A 27871-nucleotide genomic window follows, 5' to 3' on the forward strand; every position below is an offset into this window, starting at 1 on the left:
GAAAATAGGATTCGGAATGCCATTCACAACCTACCAAGAGCAGGAATGTAAGGAGTCAGTTTTTTCTCAGTTTTGCAGGACTCAGTTATTAATTTTCTTTTTTCTAGTAGATAGTTTTGCAATTATGATCTGTTTAAAATTATGTTTATTTTTGTCAATATACCAAATTTTCGTCTCTAATTTTACTAAAAAACAATACAATGAGAAATGCTCTTAAAAGTGAGGTGAAGTATCTTCTAAACTAAGGCACCTAAAAAAACTCATTGAAATCCATTAAATTTTCTCAAAAGATCTTCTTTCACTGATATTTTAGGTTAGGAACATGATCTCAAGGCACCGTTTTCACTAGCTTGTTTGGGCATCATTTTGCGTTTTTTCCATGAAAAGAAAGTAATACCAATAGATTTAATTTTTCTAAGAAAATTCACAATATGTATTGTAATATCGGAAAATGCCCTCTAGTGGCGACGTACTAACTTACAATCACTACAAATAAAGTAGGATTTGTAGTCTAGAAAAGCTCTTTTCAACGATACCAAGTTTATTAAATTCCGAGAACCATTTTAAAATTATAATTAATTAAAATTAAAACTATAATTTATATCAACTTTAAAAGGCATAATATAATAATAATAATAATAATAACTTTTTTATCCCAACAGAAATTTGTTTTCCAAAAAGAGAGATAATATTATAAACAACATAATTAAGCCTATGAACGTACATTAATTGACATAATAAGAAGTAAATATATACAAACAAAAAGAAAAAGAAAGAAACCATATTCAATGAAAAATGAAAAATCAAATAACAACAATTTAACAAACTGCTAAGTTAAACATCGAAGAATGATACACATTCGGTCGTATTAGCAGCTCGCATTAATTTGTTGAATGGGGAGTTTAGTCCAATATTTGTGTGACCGCGATTGGTAGTAAAAACATTAAAGTCACGAGCACCAAACCTCGGAACTTTTATATTCAATTGCGGCAAAACACCCGATGCAACCACTACACCCGACATCACATCCCGAACAAATCTTGCTGACATACACTTCCTTCTGTCTTCAAGGCTCTGGAGTCCATAACGATGTGAGAGATATGGATAGTTCAATTCCCCTCGAGGCGGATAATGACCAAAGTCCAGGAAATGCATGAATCTAACAAATTTACGTTGTACCCTCTCGATGGTGATGATGTACCTTAAATAAGATGGTAAGAACAATACAGCAATATTCAAGTTTGCTTTTTACGAGTGTAAAGTAGAGTTTTATTATTGTGTTTATATGAGCAAATTCCAAACTATTTCTCGTTATAAATCCAAGTGTTCTGAGGGCGTTCGTCGACGTCTTGTCAACATGTACATTGAAAGACAAACCAGTGTCGAACCATACACCGAGATCCCTCACCACAGAAATGCGCGATAGGCAGTCAGTCCCAAGTTCATAATCAAAATCGATGGTGTTACGTTTCTGGCTATATGTCATTACCTGACATTTGGAAGTATTCAGAATCAATCTATTAGTAGTACACCACGAATAGAGTTTATTTAAGTCCAACTGAAGTGAAATGCAATCCTGTTCACTACCAATAGTAGTAAACAACTTCAGATCATCTGCGTACAATAGGGCATTCGTGCTAAAGCTCACAAAAATATTGAACAGTAGAGGGCCAAGTATGGATCCTTGAGGTACGCCACTAGTAACGCTTATTTTTCTCAATTTAATACCAGCCAACTCGACGTATTGTCTTCGATTTGACACATAGGATGACAGAAGCCGTATAAGAGAACAATCACACCCAAACTTCTCCAACTTTTCCGTCAACAAGAAGAGGTCTAAACAATCGAAGGCCCGTGAGAAATCCGTGTATATGACATCCACCTGTCCACGGCAATCTAGTGCCCTAGATACGTATTCGGTAAAACTCAACAGGTTAGTGGCTGTGGATCTACCTTTGCAGAAACCATGTTGATGTTCAGACATTCGTGCTTTGGTGTAGAATTCCATCTTGTATGCTACGATTTGTTCAAACAGCTACGCGAAGTTATTTATAATAGCTATTGGCCGATAGTTCATCACACAGCACCTATCACCTTTTTTGAAAACAGGATAAATTCTGCTCAATTTCCAGGTTTCCGGAAATTCAGAGTTCCTTACAATTAGATTGAAAATATGTTGCAGTGGTCGCAGAAATGCAGGTGCACAGTCTTTAACTATAAATGCAGGAATGCCATCTGGCCCGGTTGTATTTTTTGCCTTAAATCTATTGAAGGATTCCACCATTTCGCCATAGCTAATTTCAGAGATACCGAAAGAAACCCCAGTCATAACAGGATTGATATGGTGACTATTGGAGGCAGCGAATGAGGTACGACTATACATACTTTCGAAATGGTCAGCAAATAAATTCACTATAGTATGTAAATAGTTATGGTTTTACCGTTCCATTTCAGAACACTTGGCGAGTTCAAAATATATTCTTTTGTAATGTTAATACAGTGGAACAACATTTTTCAATTCAAGATGGCGTTTACGCCTCCTTACTTTAGCCATTAAATTTTTTACCGCAAGTTTCTACAAGGAGTAGTTTCCGAGATAGAGTACTTTGCACGCTTAATTGGCCACCCTATTACATATGTATGATGCAGAAATGTACTATTTAAAAAACGGCATGATTGGTAATATCTAGCAAAAGCAAATACATAACCAACCGGGACGTCCCTTAAGAGTCTAATCCCCACTACTGCATGTACTGCATACAGTTCTTACAGCTGGTATTTAAACGTGACCCTCCTGAATACGACGAATATTTGAATGTAAAGTATTTATGTTTCTTTAAGGACACAGTAGTTTTTCTGTCATCGACAAACTCGATGATATACTGCCATAGAAGGTACAGCTTCTATTCTATTTTAATCAAAACTTTGAAAATTCAAACGTGAGGCGGCTATATTATGCCAAACACTAAGAAGGAGTATGCATTTATAACATAAATACTGAAGTAAACAACATTTTGGTTGTGAATTTCTCTGCACTATTACATTTTTGATTGTGATGTGCTCCGGAGAGATATATCTTTCCATCTTCAGTAAAATTTTTCTTTACATATAATGATGCACTAATTGTACAGATACAGAACCACTCACTAATGACAAGTCCTTCATAAATATTAACCTTTTGTTTAAACGCTTGTCCTTCATTGCCCATGCCCAGCAATATTTCAGTGTTACAGTGTTGTTGTTCTGCTAAATTATTTTAGGTGTTACTTTGTGGTGCATAAAGTATACTAGGCAAATTTTTTTTGTTAAATTTTGTAAAATTATGTATTTTTAGGGATCCTGTAATAGTCGAATATCAATAACAAGTTTGGAAACTATGGCGCAAACTAGTCGGAAGACCAAAAAAGGGATGTGAATATCCAGAATGAGACTAAAGAAGATGAAGAAACAAACGCGGAATATTTGTTAGTCAAAGATAAAAAAACCGAATGGAGTAAGAGTCCACTTACAAGTAGGTTTAGCAAAACCAGACAAAAAGATATTGTTTGGATACTTCCTGGCCCAACTTTTTATTCAAAGAATATTCCAGATGTAAGTAGTGCGTTTGAAAAACTTTTCTCTGATAATATTATTGACGATATTATAGAATGTACCAACATAGAAATTGAGAGAATGCACACAAAATTTTCAAGACAACCAAAAACTAAATAACGGTTTTTATAGTATTATACTTCTGATAACTGAAGCTAGAGAACAGAATCACACGAATGTAACATGAATTTTATAGAGCTGTAGACAACCGATGGACCAAGATAAGATATATTTAGAGCTTGTATGGATTGTAACAAGTTTTTATTTTTGCTAGCCGCTATAAGATTTGATGATATGATTTCTATACCCTACAGGAAAAAAACTTAATTGCTATTCTGTTTATCACCGATCAGTTTGTACAAAATTATAAAAAAACATTGCTGACTTGGTATAAATATGACGGTAGATGAAATATTAATAACATTTAGTGGAAAATGTAGCTTTATCCTGTATATCCCGAATAAGCTCGCCAAATATGGGATCAAAGACTTTTATATTATGCGATTCTAGAACTTTCTCTGCATGATGAATCAGATGAAATCAAAAAAATAAAAAAGAACTTCCACTAGAATTTTTACTAAATAAAACAAGATAGGCTAATTCTCCAATTTTTGAATACTAAACTGTTGCTACCATTGTGTCGTATGTGTCTAAGGAAAACATTGCAGTGGTGTTACTTTCTTCAATATATGATGATGGACATATAGATACTGAAACTAAGAAACCCTCATTAACTTTGAACTATAATGCCAACAAAGATGGCATTGATATGGTTGATAAGATGTGAGCTACTTATTAGGTATCAAAAAGAACTAGGCGGTATCCTTTTGTAATATTCTTTCAATTAATAGACATATGTAGAATAAATAGCCAGATTTTATATAATGCAGCGCATGTTGATGATCCTCAAAAATATATAAGAATCTTTTTAAAAATTTGTAGTTTTGATTTTGAACTTATTATTATGATGAGTGACATCTATGGTTTAGTAGCAACACTTTATATTTGACATATATTCCGCCGCCGTTACCAAAACAGAAAATTATCGTGATGTCAATCAGCTGATTATTGAGTTTCTCGCCGTACCGGCTTTACTGCTTACTCATTACGTCAAACGATTTTCTAGGCAAGTAGTCTTTTCACATCATTATTTATTTATCATACGATTTACATTTGTTTAAAAGATTTCCGCTTAAATTAATAATACAAAATATCACTACATTTAGATGTTATTTTATTTATTTATATTTAATACCAATTTGATTTCACCTTTAATTTTTTAAAGTCATTTTTAACTACATACATACATACTTAATTTTGTAGTCAACAAAACTCTCGAGTCATTAAGATAGCATACTATCGAGTACGCGCAGTGACCAAGTCGATAATTTGATAATAATCGTACTTCTAATATAAAGAAATGTTATTTTACGGCTTACAGTTTTTCAACTTTGCCACTGTAGCCCTACGGACGTTTTCAACGGAAGCTATTCAAAAAATGGCAGATACCGTAACAAATCCACAAAATCCTAAAGAAGCAAAATCCATTTACGAGTTTAACGCATTGGACATTAACGGACAAGCAGTTTCGTTCGAAAAATATCGCGGACACGTTTGTATTATCGTTAATGTTGCGTCTCAATGTGGATTCACCAAAAATAATTACGCAGAACTTGTCGAACTTGATGAATTATATGGCGAAAGCAAAGGCTTGAAAATATTGGGATTTCCATGCAATCAATTTGGGGGGCAAGAACCTGGCGATTCCGCCGAAATATGCAGCTTTGTTTCGAAGAAAAACGTCAAATTTGATATGTATGGAAAGATTGATGTTAATGGGGGTAATACACATCCCTTATGGGTTTATTTAAAATATAAACAAGGTGGTACTTTGGGGGATTTCATCAAGTGGAATTTTACCAAGTTTATTATTGACAAAAATGGGCAACCGGTTGAAAGACATGGACCAAGTACTAATCCAAAGGATTTGGTGAAATCACTTGAGAAATATTGGTAGAATTCCATTTATTATTGTATAAGCTCCATATATTTAAAAATCTTGTATTTTATTATTATATTTTTGCTGGGATGGATTTAGATTTAGAATGAATATGTTTGGTTTATTATTTTTATATTTATAATGCATTTAAAATAAATATTATTTGGAAATGCTTTTGTATTATTTTCTTATTCATTTTAACCTTTATTATACCTTTATTAAGGCATATCTTCTTATTACGTCGTTTTCTTTTGAAGGTCGGCGATCCAATTAGCGGTGATGATTTTTAAGGTTGCAGTCCGAAATGTCTATAGCGACTAAACCAACGTCGCAGTTCTTTCAAAATGAGTTTTGGTGTCTTCCCACAAATCTTTTTCCCTTTATTGTGCCTTCAATGATTAAACGGAGAACATGATACCTTTCGCCTCTCATTATGTGCTTTATATATTGTGGTCAAGCATTGTTTCAATGGATATTTTCTCCATCTATGAGATTTTTAGGATTCGACGGTATACATATATTTCGAATGCATTTATTGTATTGTCCAATGATGGACTGAGCATAGACACCCAATATTACACAAGTTTAAAAACTGTTGCAGCATCATTCGTACACTATAAATAGCTACATTTCCTTCTAAATCTAAATCATTTTACATCTCTCACTAAACAAATTCTCTGCGACATATTCAGTTGATATTTGTAATTTATTTAACTCAAAAATATAAAACAACAATGGGACTACAACGTTTTTTAGTTAAGTTAACGGGTGTAGTGTTTAGTGCTTATTCTTTTAGTACAGTAGCAGCAGCAAGTTCGTTAAATAATCCGAAAGATCCAACGAAGGCTAATTCGATTTACGATTTTCAAGCCTATGGTATTTCTGGTGAAGTGGTCTCGTTAAGTAAATACAAAGGTCATGTTTGTATTATCGTAAACGTCGCTTCCGAATGTGGCTTGACGAAAGACAACTACGCTCAATTGGTTGAGATTTACGATGAATATTCGAAATTGAAAGGTCTAAAAATTCTGGCGTTTCCCTGTAATCAATTTGGAGGACAAGAACCTGGAGATGATGCTCAAGTTTGTACATTCGCGTCGAGGTACAACGTAAAATTTGATATGTTTTCGAAAATTGATGTTAATGGAGGAAATGCTCATCCACTTTGGGTTTATTTGAAACATAAACAAGGTGGAACTTTTGGCGATTTTATTAAATGGAATTTTACTAAGTTTATCATTGATAAAAATGGTCAACCCGTTGAAAGACATGATCCTACTACTAAACCTAAAGATTTAATTAAGTCATTAGAAAAATATTGGTAATAATTATTAGTTTTATGATTTTTTAATGTAATATTCACGCTTTTATAACGAAATAAAATGTTTTAAAAAATCTTATTTTTTTCCTCTACTTTACTAAGTTGTTAAAAGATAAAATAGGTGAGTAAGTGCGAAGGTGTTCAAAAAGACATATCTGTCAATCGATACCTACTTATGTAGCCTTATTATATATCAATAATTCAATGAACGACGAAGGTAATGACAACCTTAGACACGTGTCCTTTTTCCCCGTAATTCATCCTACATTAAGAGTTTTATTGTTCACTGAAATTATAAAAAGAAAATGGAGAAGAAATGCCATTTACTGTTATACATTTTTTATGTGTTTTGATGCCATAAATTCGAAGATGATTAATTATCATTATAGATAGGTTTTAGATATATAACTAATAATAATTGTATATTTACACGATTAAGACATTAAGATACATTTCGCTCGAACCTAAAAATAATTTGGTGTTTACCCGATTAAGATACCGTAATATAATTCTTCAAATTAGTATAATTAGATTATCTAATCGTCAGTCTGGTTTAGATATTAAATGGATAGGTAGATTTAGTACGTAGATCGGGTCAGGCTCATTGTGAATGTTGCATAGGCTCCAATCGCTCCTATCCTGAATACAATTTTCGTACGACTTTTTTATGAAGAAATTTATGACTCTCTTCTCAAAATCAAACTCCAACAGCTACAATTACCGCTGCGAAAGCTATTACCGATTGTCTACCGACCTTCGATAGAGATGGAATACAACTAGAAATATTCATCAATAGATGCGAAAAATTTTATTTTATAACACATATGGGAAAACAGTTGATAATTTGTTAAACGACTACGTATTCCACGCTATGTGTTCTAAACTCAGAAATGAAGTATCAAGTTTTTTGATGTGCTGACCCGACATAACTACATGGTAGCAAATTAAAACTGTCTCTAAGAACATTACGCGATCGAATAGACAGGTAGACACTAACGCGTGAATTTCTCCAATTTACAAAATCAAGGAACGAAGACCTAATGGATTTTCTAGTAAGACTAAAAGTTGTGAAGTCCCGAGTGAATGTGAAGATCCAAAGAGCTTTATCGTTTAAGGCGGATCAAAAAGCGTTGTTTATGACTCAAAATGAATTAAACACACTCGACGTTCTATCCTCCAACTGAGACGATAAGCTAACGATGCTATTAGACATGAAGGAAGTCAAAGCTCTAAGTCAAGCCACCGAGATAGTTCTTAGACATTACCACAATCACAGCAGAATAGAAAACCGCACATAAATCTCAAAAATCACAACCCGTCAATAAATCAATTCCAGATGGTTTCCCAAATAAATAAACATCTAATTAGTTCTCCATATCTAGCACCTCCGCAAACAAACTATCTTTCTTATTATCCGTAAAACCTTTACCCAAACAACCAGTTTGAACCAACACAATATCATCATTTCAATCCTACCAACCAAAATAGATTCCCGTCACAACCGACATCATTAAGATCAATTCCAACCCAACAACAAGCATTCCCTACGAACTTACAAGTATTTGGCAATCCAATGTCGTACAAAAATATAAACGTATTCGCACCAAGAGAACCACAAAAACCAATCCCTCCGACAGAATCAATGGACACGACTAAGAGATGGGTGAACTCGTTTTATCAAACCGGGTTAACTCGAGTTGAGGTTATTTCAAGTCAATTCAAGTGAGACTGTTACTAACTCGAGTTGGATCCTTTGTTGCTACCACCGGCTTCTTCTTCACCTCTTGATGTTGAACCTCCAATAAAACAATTCAAGCAAACTTGTTTAACCGTACCGCCAAAAATGTTGAAGAAATCTGGAGATGATGCGTTGGTTCAAATGATAGTTCAGGATTGCCAACCGTAATAAATTGTCGCAAATAAAGGTTTCCGGAAATACCCCAAAATATTAAATACCGATTATGAATTGCCTCAAGAAAAAAATTGACTCAGATGTTGGAAGAGAAGTATAATATTGAGTCTACAACTCATAAGGAAAAATTGCAGGACGTTGAACATATTGCTTTGACATCAGATATTTGGACGTCAGACAATAATAAAAGTTTCATTAGTGTGACCGCCAATTTAATACAAGAAACAAAATTGCAATCAATAGCTATTTCTACTTCAGAAATACAAAATAATCATACAGCTGAAAATATAGCAAATGTTATTCAAGAAATATTGGACGAGTGGCAGATAAGTTGTAAAATAGTGACTGTAGTTACAGACAATGCAGCTTCAATGAAAAAATCAGTTAGCGAAACTATTTCTGTGTAGCCCACCCTCTTAATCTAGATGTGAACGAGTGTATAGAAAAAGATAGAATTAATTAAGGAGATACCATCTCTAATAATAATCAGTTATTGCAAGTAATAAATAAATACCGAGCGATTGTTTCTCATTTTAAACATAGCACAAAATCTTCATATCGCCATGCAGAAGCAAATGAATTTGGATGAGATCAAATTAAAGCAAGATGTTCGCACTCGCTTGACCAGTACTTTTCGTATGCTCGAACGAAAAGCTCAAGGTTCCGCTTTCTGCTACTTTACTGACACTGTCACTATCACCTCCACCGAATCTGGATTCTGAAGAGTGGTTATTTGTTGAAGGTAACTGCAATTTTATCCGGAATAAAGTATCCATCGCCATCATCTGTTATACCTCTTGTATTCGGTCTATAAAATACCATTAATAGCAAAACTCCAATGCTACAGACTGGCAAGCACTTACAAAGAACTCTTGTTGTTATAATAGAGACGCGACTTGGGGTTTATGAGGTTAATAGAACACCTGCAAAATCTCCTTTTCTTGATCCGCTGTTTAAAAAATCAGCATTTAGTTTAGAGAGCAACGCAAACAATGCGCAAATGTGGATAATAATTGAACTAAACGACTACTTATCAACGGAAACCTTGAATTCAACCGAATAAACTTCTACATCTGCTGTTTTTGGCGCTGCTTCTACATTTACTATTGAAGATGATATTTGGGGTGTTATAGACCGAAAAATATCAGAAACCGTAGAGAAGTCCAACTTCACTACAACTTGTTCAACAGGCACGGCGATAAAGCTATATATTGAATTACCATACAGAGGCAGAAAACAAGATCCCCTCCAATTCAGGAGTGAAAAAGGTATTTTATGTAATGATCGAAGACACCAACTAGCACCTAAAAAACTTAATCAAATATTGTTTCACACTACATTGTATTAAAAATTATTTTTGTAATTCAACTTTGAATTAGTGTAGATTCGTTAAAATATATTCTTTTCTGAATTATAGTAATTTATTTATTGCCTACGGTACAATGTTAATAACAATGTCGGACACTACCTAAAAAATACCACAACGTGAGTCAAAGAACACAATATTGACTTAGACATCCATCTATCTGCGCGGTTTGCGAATTTACAGATTTTAGATTTTTGCTACCAACTCGGTTTGACCTCTGTTTACGAAAATTTTAAACTCGGTTAACTCGGTTTGGCGAAAACCCGAGTTGGCCCATCGCTAGACACGACTTCTATTAATCGATTCTTGAGATCGAATCAATTTCGACCACCAGTCAACAGGAACCCATTTTCGAAATGGGTTCCAGGGCCAATATTTCAACAACTACGATTATTCGGAATCCTATTATAACATGTACCAACGATTACAATATTTAGAAAATCCAACAACGTCGGAAGAAATCGTTCAATCTTCACATAATACCCAACAATCGGATTTTCGCGAGGATCACTTAGAAGAAAACCAACCATAGACCTCAACGATGTCAATCGAATTAATTCTTTACACTACATACAGTAAAAAACCTATCTATCTTGAGACTGTACATAGCCGAAAGACACTTCGCAAATACTATATACCGCAAATGTACACCCATATCAACTTGTGCAGGAAACAGAAAAAGCCAGTATAAAGCTAAAATCCCGCTACAACGAGAATTTAACATCACTGAGGAATACGAATTTGTGCATTTCACAAATACTTCGATGGTATTACCGGAACATGAGATTTAAAGAAGCTGAACTTCATGTTGGACTTCACATCACCAAATTATATATCGAAAGAACAAGCACCCCCTTCGCAAACCGAAATGAATTTGATACGTAAAAGGTGGAAGTTCCACCAGAATCCTCAACCATCAAAGATATCAAAACGAACCTCCTCGAGGGAACAGAAATTACCTTAAAGGGTATAACAATAGATAAAGGTACTGGTCATATACTCGCCTGCATTACTAAAGTAAAAAATGGTGCAGTCGCTATTGAGATCCAAAACCATACCAACCAGAGTCAACTAATAACATTTTCTACAAACTTTATAAAAAACTTCGTAACGGTAGTCAATAAAAACGAAATAGAATGTTACTACATAGAAAATTTCATGACCCACACACAAGTCATACCAACCAGCCACATCACTATAGAAGATTTGCGTACCGACCACCTAAATAAAGGGATTGTAACAGTCATGTGAAAGTCATGTACCGTCATTATTTCCCTTTGTGTTGTTTTGGTAATTGTCTTCACAGTTGGCGTTTTCATTCCTTTGAATTCTTAGAACTAGAACTTCTTCAATTTCCTAGAACTTTTTTAATTGAGCGTCTTCTTCTACTCGGTTTATCATGCTTAAAATTTATCTTAGCTTGTTTCTCTTTCATTGTTCCTGATAAAATCCATCGAAACTTCGCCTTCTGTCCCAATAATCCATGTTCAATGAATCCCGTCTTGAATAATTTTTCCATATTCTTCTGCTCCGATGATAGCATCAATGGGACCAAGAATATTGTAGGTGGGATCAGCTAGGATTTTGTTATTCCAGTGTTCGTCTGAGGAAATTGGTACGCTTATAGGCCGAGATGAATCCATCAGTAGCTACATCATGAAGGATTGCTGTGGACTCCCGTGTGTAGAAATAGTCTTGATGGTATTACTCTGGATGGCGGAAGCTGAGCTAGAAGCTACTAACCACTCTGGATACACATCCTAGCGCACGTTAAATATCGATGGATGAAGGAGCGAATTAGAATTTTTCCACCTAGAATTCAGAATCGACGCCCAATCGAAAATAAAGTCATTTTCTGTGATGGGCTTCGATTATTAAATTGGTAAAATTGGAATCCTTTGCCAAAATCATTGGGTGCTTCTCGTCCCAGTCAAGCGAAGTAAATTGAAGTCTTCTAGAAATTCCTATAGTTTCATTGTCATCGATGAAAGGAACTAGTCGATACAAGGAACTCGTTTTTGGCACTGCTTTCTTTTCTGTCAAAATCTGGATCTCATGTGGAAAGTAACAGGCTTTCGATTTCCTCTGCGGTAAGGAACACTGAACCAAATGGTTTAATTTTTTTTTTAATTCGAACACACCACGCCGTTATTCGAAATAATTGTTTCATTCACATTCGTGAATCAGTGGTCACTTCGAACCAGTTTCTGAAGAAGGTTGCAACATGGCATCCGAAACGTCAAACCTTTTCTTAAAAGACGCACCGCAAAGTCTGAAAGTTTCTAGTGTTAGTTCTAATTTTAGTTCAATAACTACTTTAAATGTTATTTTATTTATTTATTTTTAATACTAATTTAATTTCACCTGTAATTTTTTAAAATCATTTTTAACTATGTACTTAATTTTGTAGTCAATAAAACTCTCGTGTCATTAAAATAGCATATTATTGAGCACGCGCAGTGACCAAGTCGATAATAATCGTACCTACTTCTATATAAAGAAATGTTATTTTACGACTTACAGTTTTTCAACTTTGCCACTGTAGCCCTACGGACGTTCTCAACGGAAACTATTCAAAAAATGGCAGATACCGTAACGAATCCTCAAAATCCTAAAGATGCAAAATCCATTTACGAGTTTAACGCATTGGACATTAATGGGCAAGCAATTTCGTTCGAAAAATATCGCGGACACGTTTGTATTATTGTTAATGTTGCGTCTCAATGTGGATTCGCTAAAAATAATTACCCAGAACTTGTCGAACTCGATGAATTATATGGCGAAAGTAAAGGCTTGAAAATATTGGGATTTCCATGCAATCAATTTGCGGGACAAGAACCTGGCGATTCCGCCGAAATATGCAGCTTCATTTCGAAGAAAAACGTCAAATTTGATATGTATGGAAAGATTGATGTTAATGGGGGTAATGCACATCCATTATGGGTTTATTTAAAATATAAACAAGGTGGTACTTTGGGGGATTTCATCAAGTGGAATTTTACCAAGTTTATTATTGATAAAAATGGGCAACCGGTTGAAAGACATGGACCAAATACTAATCCGACGGATTTGGTGAAATCACTTGAAAAATATTGGTAGAACTGCATTTATTATATAAAAATCCTCTTTTCTTTAATGTAATATTCACGTTTTTACGAAGAAATAAAATGTTTACAAAAATCTTATTGTTTTCCTCTACTTCAGTAAGCTGTTAAAAGATAAAACAGGTGAGTAAGTGCGAAGGTGTTCAAAAGACATATCTGTCAATCGATACCTATTTATGTGGCCTTACTATATATCAATAATTCAATAAACGATGAAGGTAATGATAATCTTAGCCGCGTGTGCTTCTTTCCCGTTATTCATTTTTCCTACATTAAAACTTTTATTGTTCACTGAAATTATAAAAAAATATGAAAAAGAAATGCCATTTACTGCTATGGATTTTTTATGTGTTTTATTGTCCTAAATTCGAAAATCGTTAATATCATTATAGATAGGTTTTTGATATATCGTTGTGTTACTTCTAAAATCAGATAACTCCCAAAATAGCGTGTTGTCTAATTAGTGTTTTCAGTTCGGCGGTTATATTGAATAAGGCCCCGTACGGAAATTTACATTGATTGCGATGGTAGTGATTCTCTTACCAATATAGCTTCATTTGTTAGTAAATTTGAACAGGCGAATATGGGTACATAAACATTTCGCATCAAGAAGAACGGGGAATTCGATAAATTATATGCAAAGCTTAGAGAATGTGATCAAAAGTTGATTATCTATTCATATGAAACTTCAAGAACGTTTAAACTTTAATAAGTTCATTTCTTCCCATCAAATATTGATGGTAACATTAAGGGGATCGTTTGGGTCGCCCGTATATGGCAATTTGCATGGAAAGTTTTGTAAAGATTACCTATTATTTACTTATTACTAACTTTATATAAAAGAAATTGGTTTCATTAGAAACCTTGAACCTTTGTGCAGGTATCTACAAGGGCAAATTTTGAAAATTTTAATTGCCCGACTCATAATTATGAGTTATTTGAACCAGTACAAGCTTTCAGAATTGAATTAAAAAGAATTAAAAAAAAAAACACGTTTTGGAAGTAACAATCAAATCAAATTATAAGCTCGTAGGTTCCTTGTAAATGTTCCATGTTATATACCAAAAATGGTGTTTATACGGTAAGTATTAAATGAATAATTCATAAAAAACAATTAACTAAAATATTGGGCGGAAGATGCTGCCACTAATTATTTCGGTAAGAAAATATTTCTTAACTCTGTCCATCGTCTGTTCTATTTTTACCGTAGGAAATAAGTTTTAGTAAGTACAACTTAAAAAACCGGGAACAGAGTCGTATCGATGTGGATGCTGTAATGCAATCAAATTAATTTGCAAGATATTATTTAAATAAAATGTATACTTAATTTAGGCGTTAGACCACTCTAGAACGTCGAAAATTAATTTAAACCTCTTTAAAAAAATCAAATATTACAAATTTAAGGGACATAAGTATACAGGATTCAAGTACACAGATAATAAGTTGTATTAACATTAGAAAATTATATTGTAGTATCTGATGACAAGCGAACTCGTCTTAATGAATCGGTGTCATAGATTTCCTGTCCTAAATTTGACCCAGACTTAACAAAATAATTTCTTATGTTGTATCAACGTGGTAAACTAACGAATTTCACGTTCTAAACTAGACTGAAGCACAACAATGATTTTCAACCAAGTACCAATATAATAATAAGTGTAACATGTCAAGAGCTAGTCTCAGAAGCAAACGAAAATGATTAATGACAAAATTATTTCAGTATCTTTTATGGTAATCTAAAATTATTACTTGGCCGTAAGCGGCCTTGGCTTAATGAATCGGTATCATAAATCTCTCGTTCTATATTTAACTAAGCCGCAACAAAATGATTTCCAATGTTGTATTGACGTGGTGTTGTTCTTTGGCTTAATCAATTTATATCGCAAATTCCAAGTTCTATATTTGTTTCAGGCATAACTTGTTAATAAGTATAATTAATTAATAAGCAACGATTTCGTGTAATTTAGTTCTAACCATTAATTTGCGATGGATTGGAAATTAATTGAGATATGCAACTCGGCTTTGAGCAAAATAGTAGTCATCACAATGATATTTATCACTTCTTTGTTTAAATTGATTCAATTTTTCCTCTTCTATGCATAGTAAGTTTTACGTTACCCGTGTCTCTCATTTTTCTGTTTTGCTATTTTGGAATTGGTATCAGCATGTTAAGAATTACTTGTATCGACTGATGATGATTTCTTCCCTTTTTGATGGTTTCAGAAACGTAGCTTCACCTTTCACTTTCTCGTTTATTGTTTTGACTCTTATTTAAAATGTAATTTTCAGACAGATCTTGACCAAATTTCGTACGAAAACTGATGGAAAAAACAAAATAATTTAGTGGTATCGAAATAGTCGTACGAAAGAAAATGTCGCAAGCATCTATGGACAACAATGCATTTGTTTATTTCTAATGAATTGGTGCGATAAATTCTGCGTTTAAAATCACAACTCCAATAGTTTTTGTAAATTTAGAGAAATTCTTTCTATTTTCTCTTTGCTTTCATCTTCTGTATCAGGTACACAGTCCTATCACTCGTAAAACCAATGGTGTTCTAAATAACTTTTCAGTGTTTTCAGTAATTGCTGAAAATCTAAATCTATTAATTCATGTCTAAAAACAATTATATCAAAATCAGTATTGTTCAGGTTCTTGTTACTAAAATATTTACATTATCATTTCACTCTTGGGACGTGCGTGTCGAGCGACTTGAGTTAACGCGACCACTGTATGTGTCGTATAAACACGTGCGATAAGGTTAACGACTAGGTACAATACGAATCTTTTATTCATATCGTTTATTAATCGAATTAGGAAACAAATCAAAATAACGATGTTATTCTAACGCCTACAATGCTACCTATGCACAAGACAACAGATAATGGCATTTCGACAAAATGCGAAACCTATGCGAAGTTAGCCTCCAATTTTTCTAGCCCCCAATTAGCTAGGATTTTACATGTATAGTATTTTGATTATAACAAGAGAACCAGTCAACCGATTTCGATAAACAATGCCCGATTCGAAATCTCTTTCGAATTCCGCTAAAGCGCCAAAATAATGCGAAGGTACACGAAAATAACACAAAAATGACCTTTTTTAAGTGGTGATAAGTCGTAAACGATGTACCCCATTATCAAGATCTATACGTCATTCGATTCGTCATAGTTTCTTCTATCGAAATCACAAAATGCCCAATTTCAATTCTCTCCTGTTAACCTTGTACAGCCCTCAGAATGACACCGTGTTCCGTGTGGCTCGTTGTTTATGCACGTGTGAACGCCCGAAAGTCTAGCCCCCAATATAAAAAAATTAATTTAACCTAAATCGACTATAATTCGAAAACTGTTTGGCGGATATTAATGTTTTATATCTCAAACGAAAGCTTGCTCGAAATGCCCGATTCGAAATATTTAAGAATTTTGAATAAAACACAAAAAATGAATTAATCAAATAAGTCAATTATCTCCTCTGTTAATTGACCAATTTTAGTCATCAACATCTCGATCGAAAGTATGATCTTCAATGAATGCGAAGGTGGAAATGCCCGATTTCAAAATTTACTAATTACCTGCGTACGGCTATTGAAATTCGCTTTAACTAAAGAATGGTTTGGCCGATTTTAATGTTATATATCTCAAATGAAAAGCTTGCGTCTGGCTGAATGTAGAAGATATAAACATTAAATTAACAAGGCGTATACACGCATAACATTCTATTAGATGAAACTGTAAGTGCATTTTTCTCGAAACATCCTTTTTACATCTGGTTAACACGATTCCTAAAAAACTACTCATTCGATTGACTTGAAATTTGAACTGCACTATCAAATAGCATCTTTCTATCGTAAGACCTACAGAGAAACTGATACGATATATACATGATTTATTTTTTGAGATAAACTTATCGATTTGAAGAACAAAATCGATTATCTTAATTTGACTAGGCGCCATATTGCCAATAATATTTTTTTTGCTTAGTTCTAGTTCAAACGATAATCACAAGTACATATATAGAAAAGAACATCATTTTTGAGTTTCAGATTATTTCAGGGATAGATATTGTATCAACCAGCAACTTAGACAATCCACGCACCAACTTGGTTGAGGGACAATGTAAAGATTATTTTCTATAAACAATTCTTTTTAAATAAGTAAATATATCATGAAAACATATGCAAAAGATTAAATTGAAATACCACATAATTTGGTAGCAAAAAATTCCCAAAGAAATCATTTTATTTGATACAAAAAAAAAGACACTTCCCCATTAAAAAGTTTGAATTAGATTATACTAGTATTATTTGGAGTGGTTTACACTCAATTTCAAATTATTTCATGTTTTGACAATGTTGATAATTAAAGCTTTATAATTTTTCAATGATATGTTTTGGTCAATTAATAAAATTGAAAACGACTCACCGAATAGATGTTGTTTTCCTTGGATTTTACTTCGAAGCTCAGCTGGAAAGAAAAGATAAATTAATTTATTGTGAAAAAAAAAAGAATTAATACGATACGTTCACATCCTTCAACATCCATAAAATAGCAATCCCATGATGTCCTATATCACATCACTAATATCACCTAAACCAGCATAAATATAGCACGCATTTATCACTTAATTTAAGTAATAAGTTTTATTTTTCTAAACTACTTTACCACCCTTAAATGCCCGCATATCAACTAAAATGCGTTATTAGCGAATCAACTTCCAAACATCCCCTCCTTAATTTATTGTGGGAAGAAGGAATACTGGAGGTGAATAAACAAAAAATGTAAAGACGACGGGCCGAAGCGGTTTTGAAATCTTTTTTGGTTTTAAAACTCAACCTTTCAATAAAAAAATTACTCGTTTTCTCGAAACATTTTAAATAAAACTTACGTCATTTTACTAAAATAAAACGCACTAATCGAATTTCAATGTTTAACACTTCCTGCAAAAGAAAGTCTATCCTCCAATATAAAAAAGATAATTTAAATTAAATCGACTATAATTAGAGAACGGTTTGACGGATTTTAATGTTTTATATCTCAATCGAAAGTTTGGGGGCTAGACTTCCAGTCGGCAGATTCATGGGGTCATTTCAATAGCCGTACGCAGGTAATTAGTAAATTTTGAAATCGGGCATTTCCACCTTCGCATTCATTGAAGATCATACTTTCGATCGAGATGTTGATGACTAAAATTGGTCAATTAGTTAAGGAGATAATTGATGTGTTTGATTAATCGTTTTTTGTGTTTTAATCAAAATCCTTAAATATTTCGAATCGGGCATTTAGACAACCGCATTCAGCCAGGCGAAGTTATGGATTGAGATATAAACCGTTCAAATCCGTCAAACCGTTTCCTAATTATAGTTGATTTTGCTTAAATTAATTTTTTCATATTGGGGGCTAGACTTCTAGTCGTCAGATTCGCCTATGCGAAGTTAGCCCCCATTTTTCTAGCCCCCAATTAGATAGGATTTTACATGTATAGTATTTTGATTATAACAGGGGAACCACTCAACCGATTTCGATAATCAATATCTCATTCGAAAGCTTAATCCTTGGCCAATACGAAGGTGGAAATGCCCGATTCGAAATCTCTTTCAATTTCCACTAAAACGCCAAAATATTGTGAAGGTACACGAAAATAACACAAAAATGACTTTTTTAAAGTGGTCACAACTCGTAAACGATGTACTCGATTATTAAGATATATAGGTCATTCGATTAACCATAGTTTCTTCTATCGCAAAATGCCCGATCTCAATTCTCTCCCGTTCACCTTGTACAGCCCTCGGAATGACACAGTGTTCGGCTCGTTGTTTATGCAAGTATAGACGACCAAAAGTCTAGCCTCCAATAAGAAAAAATTAATTTGTATTGAATTGATTATAACTACAGAACGGTTTGACGGATTTTAATGTTTTATATCTTAAACGAAAGCTTGCGTCTGGCTGAATAATTATGTCGAAACACCCGATTCGAACTATTTAAGGATTTTGATTAGAACACAAAAAACTACTTAGAAAATAAGTCAATTATCTCCTTTATTAATTGACCAATTTTAGTCGTTAACATCTCCATTGAAAGTATGATCCACGGTGAATGCGAAAATGGAAATGCCCGATCTCTGAATTTGCTAATAAAGTAGGTAAGTACGATTGTTTAAACGACTCCGGTGACTTTACTGCCTGGAAGTCTACTCCTCAATTACATAAAATATATTTGTATATAAACTTATTACTACTAGAGAACAAACTAATGTGAAAATGTTTGAAATATTCTACTAATCATAATAAAGTATGTAAACAAACGAACAAGTAAGAGACTGATTTAAAATGTATTTGTACTAAAATAGAAAATTGTTTTTAATTTTTGGTTTTAGTATTTCTACATTTAATATAATTTACTGTTGTTCTTACTACTGTTCTAGTCTTTTTTTTTTCAAATTTTATATTTTTAGTTGTACCGGGCATCCCGTTAAGGGTACAGAGCGGCTGTATCATAACAACGATTTTTATAGAAAATAAGAAATTATATAAGTTATGTGTCACCATATCTAAGAAGAACTATGAATCATCCTAGAATCCCAGAAATTTCCATAAAAGGCCCTTATTCAGCATAAATCTTCTGAAAATAGTATAAAAGGCCACGAAAATGTTAATAATTAATTCATTTCACTCGACGTCGTTATAGTGTTAGTTTGAACTTTGTAATTAATTCTAAAATAAAAATAACTTAATTTTTGAAAAGAGTTTTTAAAAATAAAACTTCTAACTTCAAAAACAAAAGTTATATAGCCCATTATATCTTCATTAAATTAGCTTTAAAATGTTCTTTATTTCATGATGATACCTCAATTCGTTCTTGAGATAAGATTTTTTTAAATTTATATTTCATGACACAAAAAATAAGGGATGATGCATAATCCAACGTCTTGGCTGCTTCGCTTTAATTATTTGTTGGGCACCTGATTCTTTTGCAAGAAGTGTTAAACATTGAAATTCGATTAGTGCCTTTTATTTTAGTAAAATGACGTAAGTTTTATTTGAAATGTTTCGAGAAAACGAGTAATTTTTTTATTGAAAGGTTGAGTTTTAAAACCAAAAAGCGATTTAAAACCGCTTCGCCCCGTCGTCTTTACATTTTTTGTTTATTCACCTCCAGTATTCCTTCTTCACACAATAAATTAAGGAGGGGATGTTTGGAAGTTGATTCGCTAATAACGCATTTTAGTTGACATGCGGGCATTTAAGGGTGCTAAAGTAGTTTAGAAAAATAAAACTTATTATTTGAATTAAGTGATAAATACGTGCTATATTTATGCTAAGTGTTAAGTGATATTAGTGATTCCGAGATCATCGGATTGCTATTTTATGGATGTTAATAGGTATCGTATTAATTCATTTTTTTTGTCACAATAAATTAACTTATTTTTTCTTTCCAGCTGAGCTTCGAAGTAAAATCCAAGGGAAACAACATCCATTCGGTGAGTCGTTTCCAATTTTATTAATTTACTAAAACATATCGGGATAATTCACGATTTGAACGGTGTAATGTTGCCAGATAAAAACCGTTTGAACGCTGCTCATTGGATTTGTGCCTGAAAAACGGTACCATTCAATAAATTTTTACATTTTGTACTTGAAAACTTATAAAGCTTTAATTATTAACATTGTTAAAACATGAAATAATTTGAAATTGAGTGTAAACCACTCCATATAATACTACTATCCGTGCAAAAAGTCAAGGCCCCTCACTTTAGAGATCGATATCTTCGCAACCGTGCGATAAAAAAAATTGCGACAAAGTTTGTTGTAATCACAGAATTTTCTACGTAATTTCTACGTAACATGTCAATTTGAAAATTTTCGGATCCACGGTTTTCTATTTATCGCAAGTTAAATGAAAAAAGTACCCGATTGTTTACGATATCGGCAACTTTGTCATCTTTGCGACTTTTTTTTTTTTTGAAAATTATCGCACGAAGAAATTTGAATTTTGAACAGGTGCACATGAGTGACATATTTTATTTTTTCGATATTCCATACAGTTTCGCGGAAAATTGCGGTTTATTAAGACGCCGTTATGGCGAAAACGGCTGGGTGGATTTCCTTGCGGATTTGACCAAAATATGTCAAGTAATGTCGGTTGTCGGATTCCGTTATCAGCTTTTCAAAATTAGAGCTCCCTAATTTTTTAAGAGCGAGATTGCCAAACTGCAATGGAGTAATTGTTGGAAACATATGTTTGTTGTTCAATTGCTTGTGGTTTAGTACACACAGTGCAAGCGTTTTCTCTAAAATCCTGTCTATTAAGATCATATAGTCCAAATAGAATTGCTGAGCAAGACAAGTAAGTATTCCAAATGCCTTTAAAATTCTGCAAATGCCAGTGGTCTGTGCACCATGGCAAGTGGAAAGTATTCGACGTGTAAGGAATTCCGGTACATAATATAGGATCAGTAATACTTACCTATTTAATAAATAATTATAAGTTACATCCCTGCTATGTTAAAAACCTTCCCTCTTTCACGTAATTCTAACAACATTTCAAGACTTACATTTAGAGGTTAAGATGTAAAAACTGTTACATTAGTACATTAATGTTGAATAAGAAGTCCCCAAGTCCTTCCCTATTTCATTCCACGTCATTTCGTATGTTTTTATCTCTACAGTGACGTAAATGTTGATTATAGAGAAATTTTTATTGTCGAATTTTTTATATTAAGAATTCCTCTATTGGTTATCGGTATCGTAGACAAAATTTTCTCATATTGAACTTAAACGGACTATGAATTATTATTATGATTATTAATATCTAACACCTATTATTAAGTTACTTTCTTATATACATATGTTTATATGTATATACATATATGTTCTGTATGTTTATACAGAATGACTTCTTAGTACTTTTTTAAAAATCTTACCAATGATGTATTAAGGCTTTCTCAAATGTCTTTTGAATTTCATCCGTGTTTTTAAGGAATCTTTTAAGGCTCGAGATGAAAGGAATAAAAAAAGAATACGTTCTATGTGACGACATGGAATAGTTTTCTATGGCAATTATAAATCGATTGTGAGCGAGAAAGTGATATAATAATATGGTGGTTTATTTATTCAACTGCAGATTTATTATTCAAATTTCTGTTTGTATAGCAATGTTGTAAAAATGGATGGAAAGTAAAAATTTCTTATACAGTAACTAATTTTAAATCAAAAACAAAATTTTCCATCGTAAACATGATATCAAGAATCTTTACTATTCCATCCTATCTTACTATCACATTTGAAAAAAAAACATAAATTTACAGTTCAACTCAATGGCAACGGTACAAACTTGAAAGAACTACTAGAAACTACTTTTATATGACATATTACATTGGCTATTAATATAAAAAGTGCTTAAGTTTTATTAGTTAACATTTATGTTTTATTTATAATATCGAGTTAAGTATTAATTACGTGAAAATTATATATTAATCAACATATGAATACAAATATTAATCCAATAAAAAATATTAATATTCCAAAACCAATTAGAACCCATGTAACGACATCAACCATAACTAATTGATCGAAATATCTAACACGTAATTCTCTTACGTAATTATATGGTAATTCCATTTCCTAAAAGAAGAGTTATTTTTATTCATTCTCAGGTTTAATAAAATGTCTTATTTGTATCCTTACTTCTTCAACCCAAAATATAGGCATAACCGCTCTAGGAAGATTTCTAGTTGCTTCAATATAAACTTTTCGGTCTTCCTTCGATTCATCATTTCCCCCATTATCTTCTCCATCATCTTCTCCATCATTTTCTCCATTAATTTCACGTCCAACAATATCATAGTTGCTATCCACAGTAAAACTAATGGGTCTTAAAACCATGTTAAATTGAGTTCTCCTAACAGCTTTTAACACAGTACCAGTATTCTAGAAAAACAAATAATAAAAATAAGTGTTTAATGTATAAAAAAACTGTTTCAATATAAACCGGTTCAAAAACAACATAAGATCCATGATCTTCTTTTTTTGGTTCTAATCCAATTACTGTTTGGGCAAATTCAGATTCCTCCGCGTTGAGAAAATGTGGATTCGACATGATAAACATTGTATCTAAATATGAAAAAAATGTTTTTCTTTTGTATAATCGATAACATAACTTACTTAAGCAGGTGTATAAATCCATGAAACCATCTGGCCAGCACGTATCTTCCCCATTGATATCTCTGGTGTTTCTTGTGCAATAACATGATTGATTTCCGTCATTTGTGAAAGTATCTTCTTTTTGTTCATACCTATAACCGGGAATACCCTTATATTCTTCATTATCTTCGAATTTCATTGAAACAACTCTAGAATAAAACAAAAATAATGACACTATTCTTGAATCTCTTCTGTTAAAAGCAGAAGGTTTCAAATTAAGACAATGTTTCAGAAACGAAAGAGAATTTTTTTAGTCACTTTATTGACCTCATTAAAGAACAATATGAAATGGGGCATTGAAAATAACCTTGTCAATTATCTTAAAACTCTTCGATCTATTGAGTTATCATCGGTAGCAGAATTGATATGGTTTTTAAATGATTCCAACCAATATCCAAGACGGATGACAACATTTTTAACAGCATCTGACCCAGTTAGAAACGATGCAGATACCAAGATCACATAGTAATACAAAAGAGAAGAATAACAAATTTATCTACAAAATCAAGAGAAGCCGACGTGAAGAATCATATCATGTTAATTATGCGCAGAAAGCTTTCTTGTCAAATTAGTAAAACGATGTTGTAAAATTCTGAACTTAAACCAAATTGGAGTTGGCAGAATTAGCATAGAAAAAGGCGTCCTAACAACATGTGTGTCTACAAACACTTAATAAACAACCATATCTGGTGGGTAATCTAAAAGTGAAACATAACAAAACTAAAATCAATAACTGAGCTTTTCATCAACAATGAAAATATATCCACATTGTTGTTTACTGCAGATGATTTAGAAATAACTCCAGTACCGCACTGAAGCAACCACACAAGAGATGAAAGAAGGTAGACATTTACAAATTTTAAACAATGAATATTAAGAGTAGCAAATTTTGTTAACTGAAAAACAAACTATTACCCTATTACGTTCCCTTATTCTTTACATGCTTTCTTATCAATATATCAGGAACATTTTTGAGTTGGCAATGGCGAAAAAATGACACACTAATTTCTGTGTTCACGAATGCAGAAAAAGATTGGTGTACAGTATTTTTAGCACACATACCCAAACAACTTTTTGGTGATCTATCAAGTCCTACAATTGCATCAAGCAAAGGTTATAAGTACAGGTTACATTAAAGTTTTCGGTAATTGTGTGGGTAATACCCAGGCGTGATATAAAACGATATTTGAGGAGTTCCATACAACTTTTTGAATTGTTAATGTGAAATGTTGTACAGCTTCTTCAATGTTACTACTACTCTTGAGAGGAAGGCTCATTTTAATTTTTCTAAATATTACTTCTTAAACAAAAGCAAATATATTTTTAGTTTGTTAAAGTTGGTGGCTCAGTCAGAAGGTACGGTTTCATTGCTTCCTCTACTAATAGAGACTTGTACTGGAGAGAGAGACTGTATTATTGAGAGACTACCTGGGTTATTGAGGCTTACTTTGGTGTACGGTGCATAAATGGGGACATCCCATTACGGTAGTAGAACGTATTCTTCAAATATTAATTGTCATAAGAATCCATATACATTAGACGTTATATAATAGATACTAGATGATGCTTATAAAAAAAACAAATATCAACTTGGCAATGCTTAATACTACTTTCGACACGCATAACAGTTTAATGTTTATTTATAATTAGCTTTTCACGATTATATAGTAAGAAGTCATTAATTTTCCTATTATAAAACGTGACAATAATAATAACGTAATAATAAGGAATATTATACCAAATGTTATAATTAATTTCGGTTTATCTTCCTTTTAATAACTTACCTACATATATCACTTCGAAATATATCAACTGTATCTTCTTTGGTAGCGTGTGGTGGGAAAATCAGAAAATCTCTTCCTCTAACTTCTTTACAAACTTGGCTATTTTCACCGTCATTCCACATATTCAAGATATCATCATTCCGCCATTTTAACAGGTTTCCAACATCCTCTACGACATTCATACCAGCTTTAATTAAAAAGCTCTCTACGCTGTTATTGTGCCTCTAATAAAAGTTATAAATAAAAGCTAATAGTTAAAAATAGGTATGTTAGTTTACATGTCTTAAGAACGCGAATGATAATCCATCTTCATCTCTATCAATAATTCTCATATAGTTATTACTCGCAACCATATCATTTAATTTTGAACAAACTGAATCTATTACATCTGGGATTGTTGTACCAGTGGTTGTTTCAATGGTTGATGTTCCATCGGTAGTTGTTTCCAAAGTGGTTGTTACATCTGTAGTTGTTGTCAATGTGGTTGTTTCATCCGTAGTTGTTTCATCGGTGGTTGTTTCTAAGGTTGTTGTTTCATCGGTAGTTGTTTCCAAAGTGGTTGTTACATCTGTAGTTGTTGTCAATGTGGTTGTTTCATCCGTAGTTGTTTCATCGGTGGTTGTTTCTAAGGTTGTTGTTTCATCGGTGGTTGTTTCTAAGGTTGTTGTTTCATCGGTAGTTGTTTCCAAAGTGGTTGTTACATCTGTAGTTGTTGTCAATGTGGTTGTTTCATCCGTAGTTGTTTCATCGGTGGTTGTTTCTAAGGTTGTTGTTTCATCGGTAGTTGTTTCCAAACTGGTTGTTACATCTGTAGTTGTTGTCAATGTGGTTGTTTCATCCGTAGTTGTTTCATCGGTGGTTGTTTCTAAGGTTGTTGTTTCATCGGTAGTTGTTTCCAAAGTGGTTGTTACACCGGTAGTTGTTTCATCGGTGGTTGTTTCTAAGGTTGTTGTTTCATCAGTAGTTGTTTTCAAGGTGGTTGTATCATCGGTAATTGATTCCATGGGAGATGTTCTACCGGGATTTATTTCACCGGTTCTTATTGCACCGTTAGGACAAAATTTAATTCCATCGAATAGTAATTCGTTTGCAGAAAATTCCTGAAACAAATTCATACCTGGAAACGCTTCCATCCAATCGTAGTTAATAGTGTCCAAAAGATTTGGTGATGCTTCGACTAGTTTTTCTGTCATTTGAAAAAAATTCTAAAAAAATATTCAAATAACCCAAGTTTATAACAGAGGTTTTAAAATGTTTTTACCATAAGAGGTACATTTAATGTATAGATCATTTCATCTAACGATAAAGTATTAGCTTTTTCATCAAATTCGAAAAAGGTATTTTTAAAATAAAGTAATGTATCCTTATCTTCGTCATATTCAACATTATCTCTATATCTACTTTGTCTAAAATACAGCAAAAACTTTATCAATTAATTCTTTTAAATTAAGTTAAATACCTATAAATAAACGGCCCTATTTGTTCGACTTCAATTCTTTGTATATCTTCAATTGCTGATACCCTTTTTAAAATGTCTGAATTCTTTATTGTAAAAAAATACACTTTAATAGTAATGGGAAACGGCATTTCTTTCCATCTTGTAAATTGAACGGTGCCGTTTTCTAATCTAGCGTTCTGAAAAAAATTGTGTTGGGGCATTTCTTAGAATACATCAAGATTTATAATATTATTGTTACCTCATTGATTGTGCTTATAATAACATCTGGAAGAACAGCGAATCCTAGAACCGCACCAATAATTATACAAATTATACCAAAAAATGCTATAACAATAAGCACTAATTTACAACAAGCCATGTTTTTCATGTTTGTGCCATTGTGGTTTAAACGTTCGTTTTAAGCCGACATTTTATCAGTTTGCTGCAAAGCCTTACTTAATACCAGAAAGTTTAACAATAAATAAACATGTTTTCGATAATGATAACAATATCGGGATCGTGTAATAAAATGGAAACTTTTGTTACTTAGGATTTCTGAAAATTAGGTGTTATATTAATTTTTTCAATTTATTTTTAGTGACTCTCTTAAAATAGAAAAACAATAAAAAAATTTGTGACTTGAGATGATAGTATCTAATATTACTTTAAAATATTGAAATGAATATACATTTTAAAGAATGAAAATTAACTAAACTAATTACTAATGAATTGTTGAACCACAAGTCTGTTATAACGTTGGAAATAATGTTGCTTTTGTAACTAAAAACAAAATTTAAAAAAAAATATTACACCTTGAATAAACCTTAACTACCCATAAAAGTAAATGTAAGGAAGTTGCAACTACTTTTAGCCTTGGTCATTTGATTCAAGGTCATTGTTTCTTTGAAGTCTGCCCTTTCCTCGTTTCTTTTGTTCCTTGTAGTGATGGAACTTTTCTTTTATATTAGTCAATGTAGGTATTCAGAAATGCCTTAAATACCTCAATAGACACTCAAATTCTCTTAAAATCGAGGGATGATATTCAGAAAGCTGCAACACCGACACCTAAACACAGGGACGGATTGAATACTTACCCAAATCATATATTACAGCAAATGTGAGAAAAAAGAATGCTAAGGAAAAATTTCAAA

At 32.7% G+C, this 27871-nt stretch overlaps 4 protein-coding genes across 4 annotated transcripts; 3 read left to right on the forward strand and 1 right to left on the reverse strand.

The window, feature by feature from the left end:
* Nucleotides 1-4627: 4627 nt before the first annotated feature.
* Nucleotides 4628-5760, forward strand: LOC111413348 (phospholipid hydroperoxide glutathione peroxidase-like). Its single transcript, XM_023044288.2, has 2 exons — nucleotides 4628-4717; nucleotides 5033-5760. Exon 2 carries the CDS (start codon nucleotides 5090-5092, stop codon nucleotides 5606-5608), a length of 519 nt encoding a protein of 172 aa, XP_022900056.1. The 5' UTR covers nucleotides 4628-4717; nucleotides 5033-5089; the 3' UTR covers nucleotides 5609-5760.
* A 179-nt stretch (nucleotides 5761-5939) lies between these two features.
* Nucleotides 5940-6991, forward strand: LOC111413361 (uncharacterized). The gene has a single exon (XM_023044301.2). The coding sequence runs from the start codon at nucleotides 6325-6327 to the stop codon at nucleotides 6913-6915; it is 591 nt and encodes a 196-aa protein (XP_022900069.1). The 5' UTR covers nucleotides 5940-6324; the 3' UTR covers nucleotides 6916-6991.
* A 5696-nt stretch (nucleotides 6992-12687) lies between these two features.
* Nucleotides 12688-13308, forward strand: LOC111413391 (glutathione peroxidase-like). Its single transcript, XM_071200884.1, has one exon. The coding sequence runs from the start codon at nucleotides 12692-12694 to the stop codon at nucleotides 13286-13288; it is 597 nt and encodes a 198-aa protein (XP_071056985.1). The 5' UTR covers nucleotides 12688-12691; the 3' UTR covers nucleotides 13289-13308.
* Nucleotides 13309-22772: 9464 nt separating this feature from the next.
* On the reverse strand, nucleotides 22773-27104 carry LOC111413492 (sensory neuron membrane protein 2-like). The gene is made up of 9 exons (XM_071199185.1): nucleotides 26980-27104; nucleotides 26742-26917; nucleotides 26544-26688; nucleotides 25561-26487; nucleotides 25283-25506; nucleotides 23460-23647; nucleotides 23287-23408; nucleotides 22983-23225; nucleotides 22773-22919 (listed from the first exon to the last, which is right to left on the reverse strand). Exons 1-9 carry the CDS (start codon nucleotides 27097-27099, stop codon nucleotides 22773-22775), a joined length of 2292 nt encoding a protein of 763 aa, XP_071055286.1. The 5' UTR covers nucleotides 27100-27104.
* Nucleotides 27105-27871: the final 767 nt, after the last annotated feature.

Source organism: Onthophagus taurus, chromosome 1 (assembly GCF_036711975.1).
Source record: "Onthophagus taurus isolate NC chromosome 1, IU_Otau_3.0, whole genome shotgun sequence".
NCBI lineage: Eukaryota > Metazoa > Arthropoda > Insecta > Coleoptera > Scarabaeidae > Onthophagus > Onthophagus taurus.

Excerpts from the sequence above, each read along its gene's own strand:
- LOC111413348 (XM_023044288.2), top strand. The coding sequence starts at position 5,090 with ATGGCAGATACCGTAACAAATCCACAAAATCCTAAAGAAGCAAAATCC.
- LOC111413361 (XM_023044301.2), top strand. The coding sequence starts at position 6,325 with ATGGGACTACAACGTTTTTTAGTTAAGTTAACGGGTGTAGTGTTTAGT.
- LOC111413391 (XM_071200884.1), top strand. The coding sequence starts at position 12,692 with ATGTTATTTTACGACTTACAGTTTTTCAACTTTGCCACTGTAGCCCTA.
- LOC111413492 (XM_071199185.1), bottom strand. The coding sequence starts at position 27,099 with ATGGCTTGTTGTAAATTAGTGCTTATTGTTATAGCATTTTTTGGTATA. Across the intron at positions 25,507-25,560 it reads CATTCGCGTTCTTAAGACAT|AGGCACAATAACAGCGTAGA; the intron begins GTAAACTAACAT and ends AACTTTTATTAG. Across the intron at positions 23,226-23,286 it reads CTTATGTTGTTTTTGAACCG|AATACTGGTACTGTGTTAAA; the intron begins GTTTATATTGAA and ends TTGTTTTTCTAG.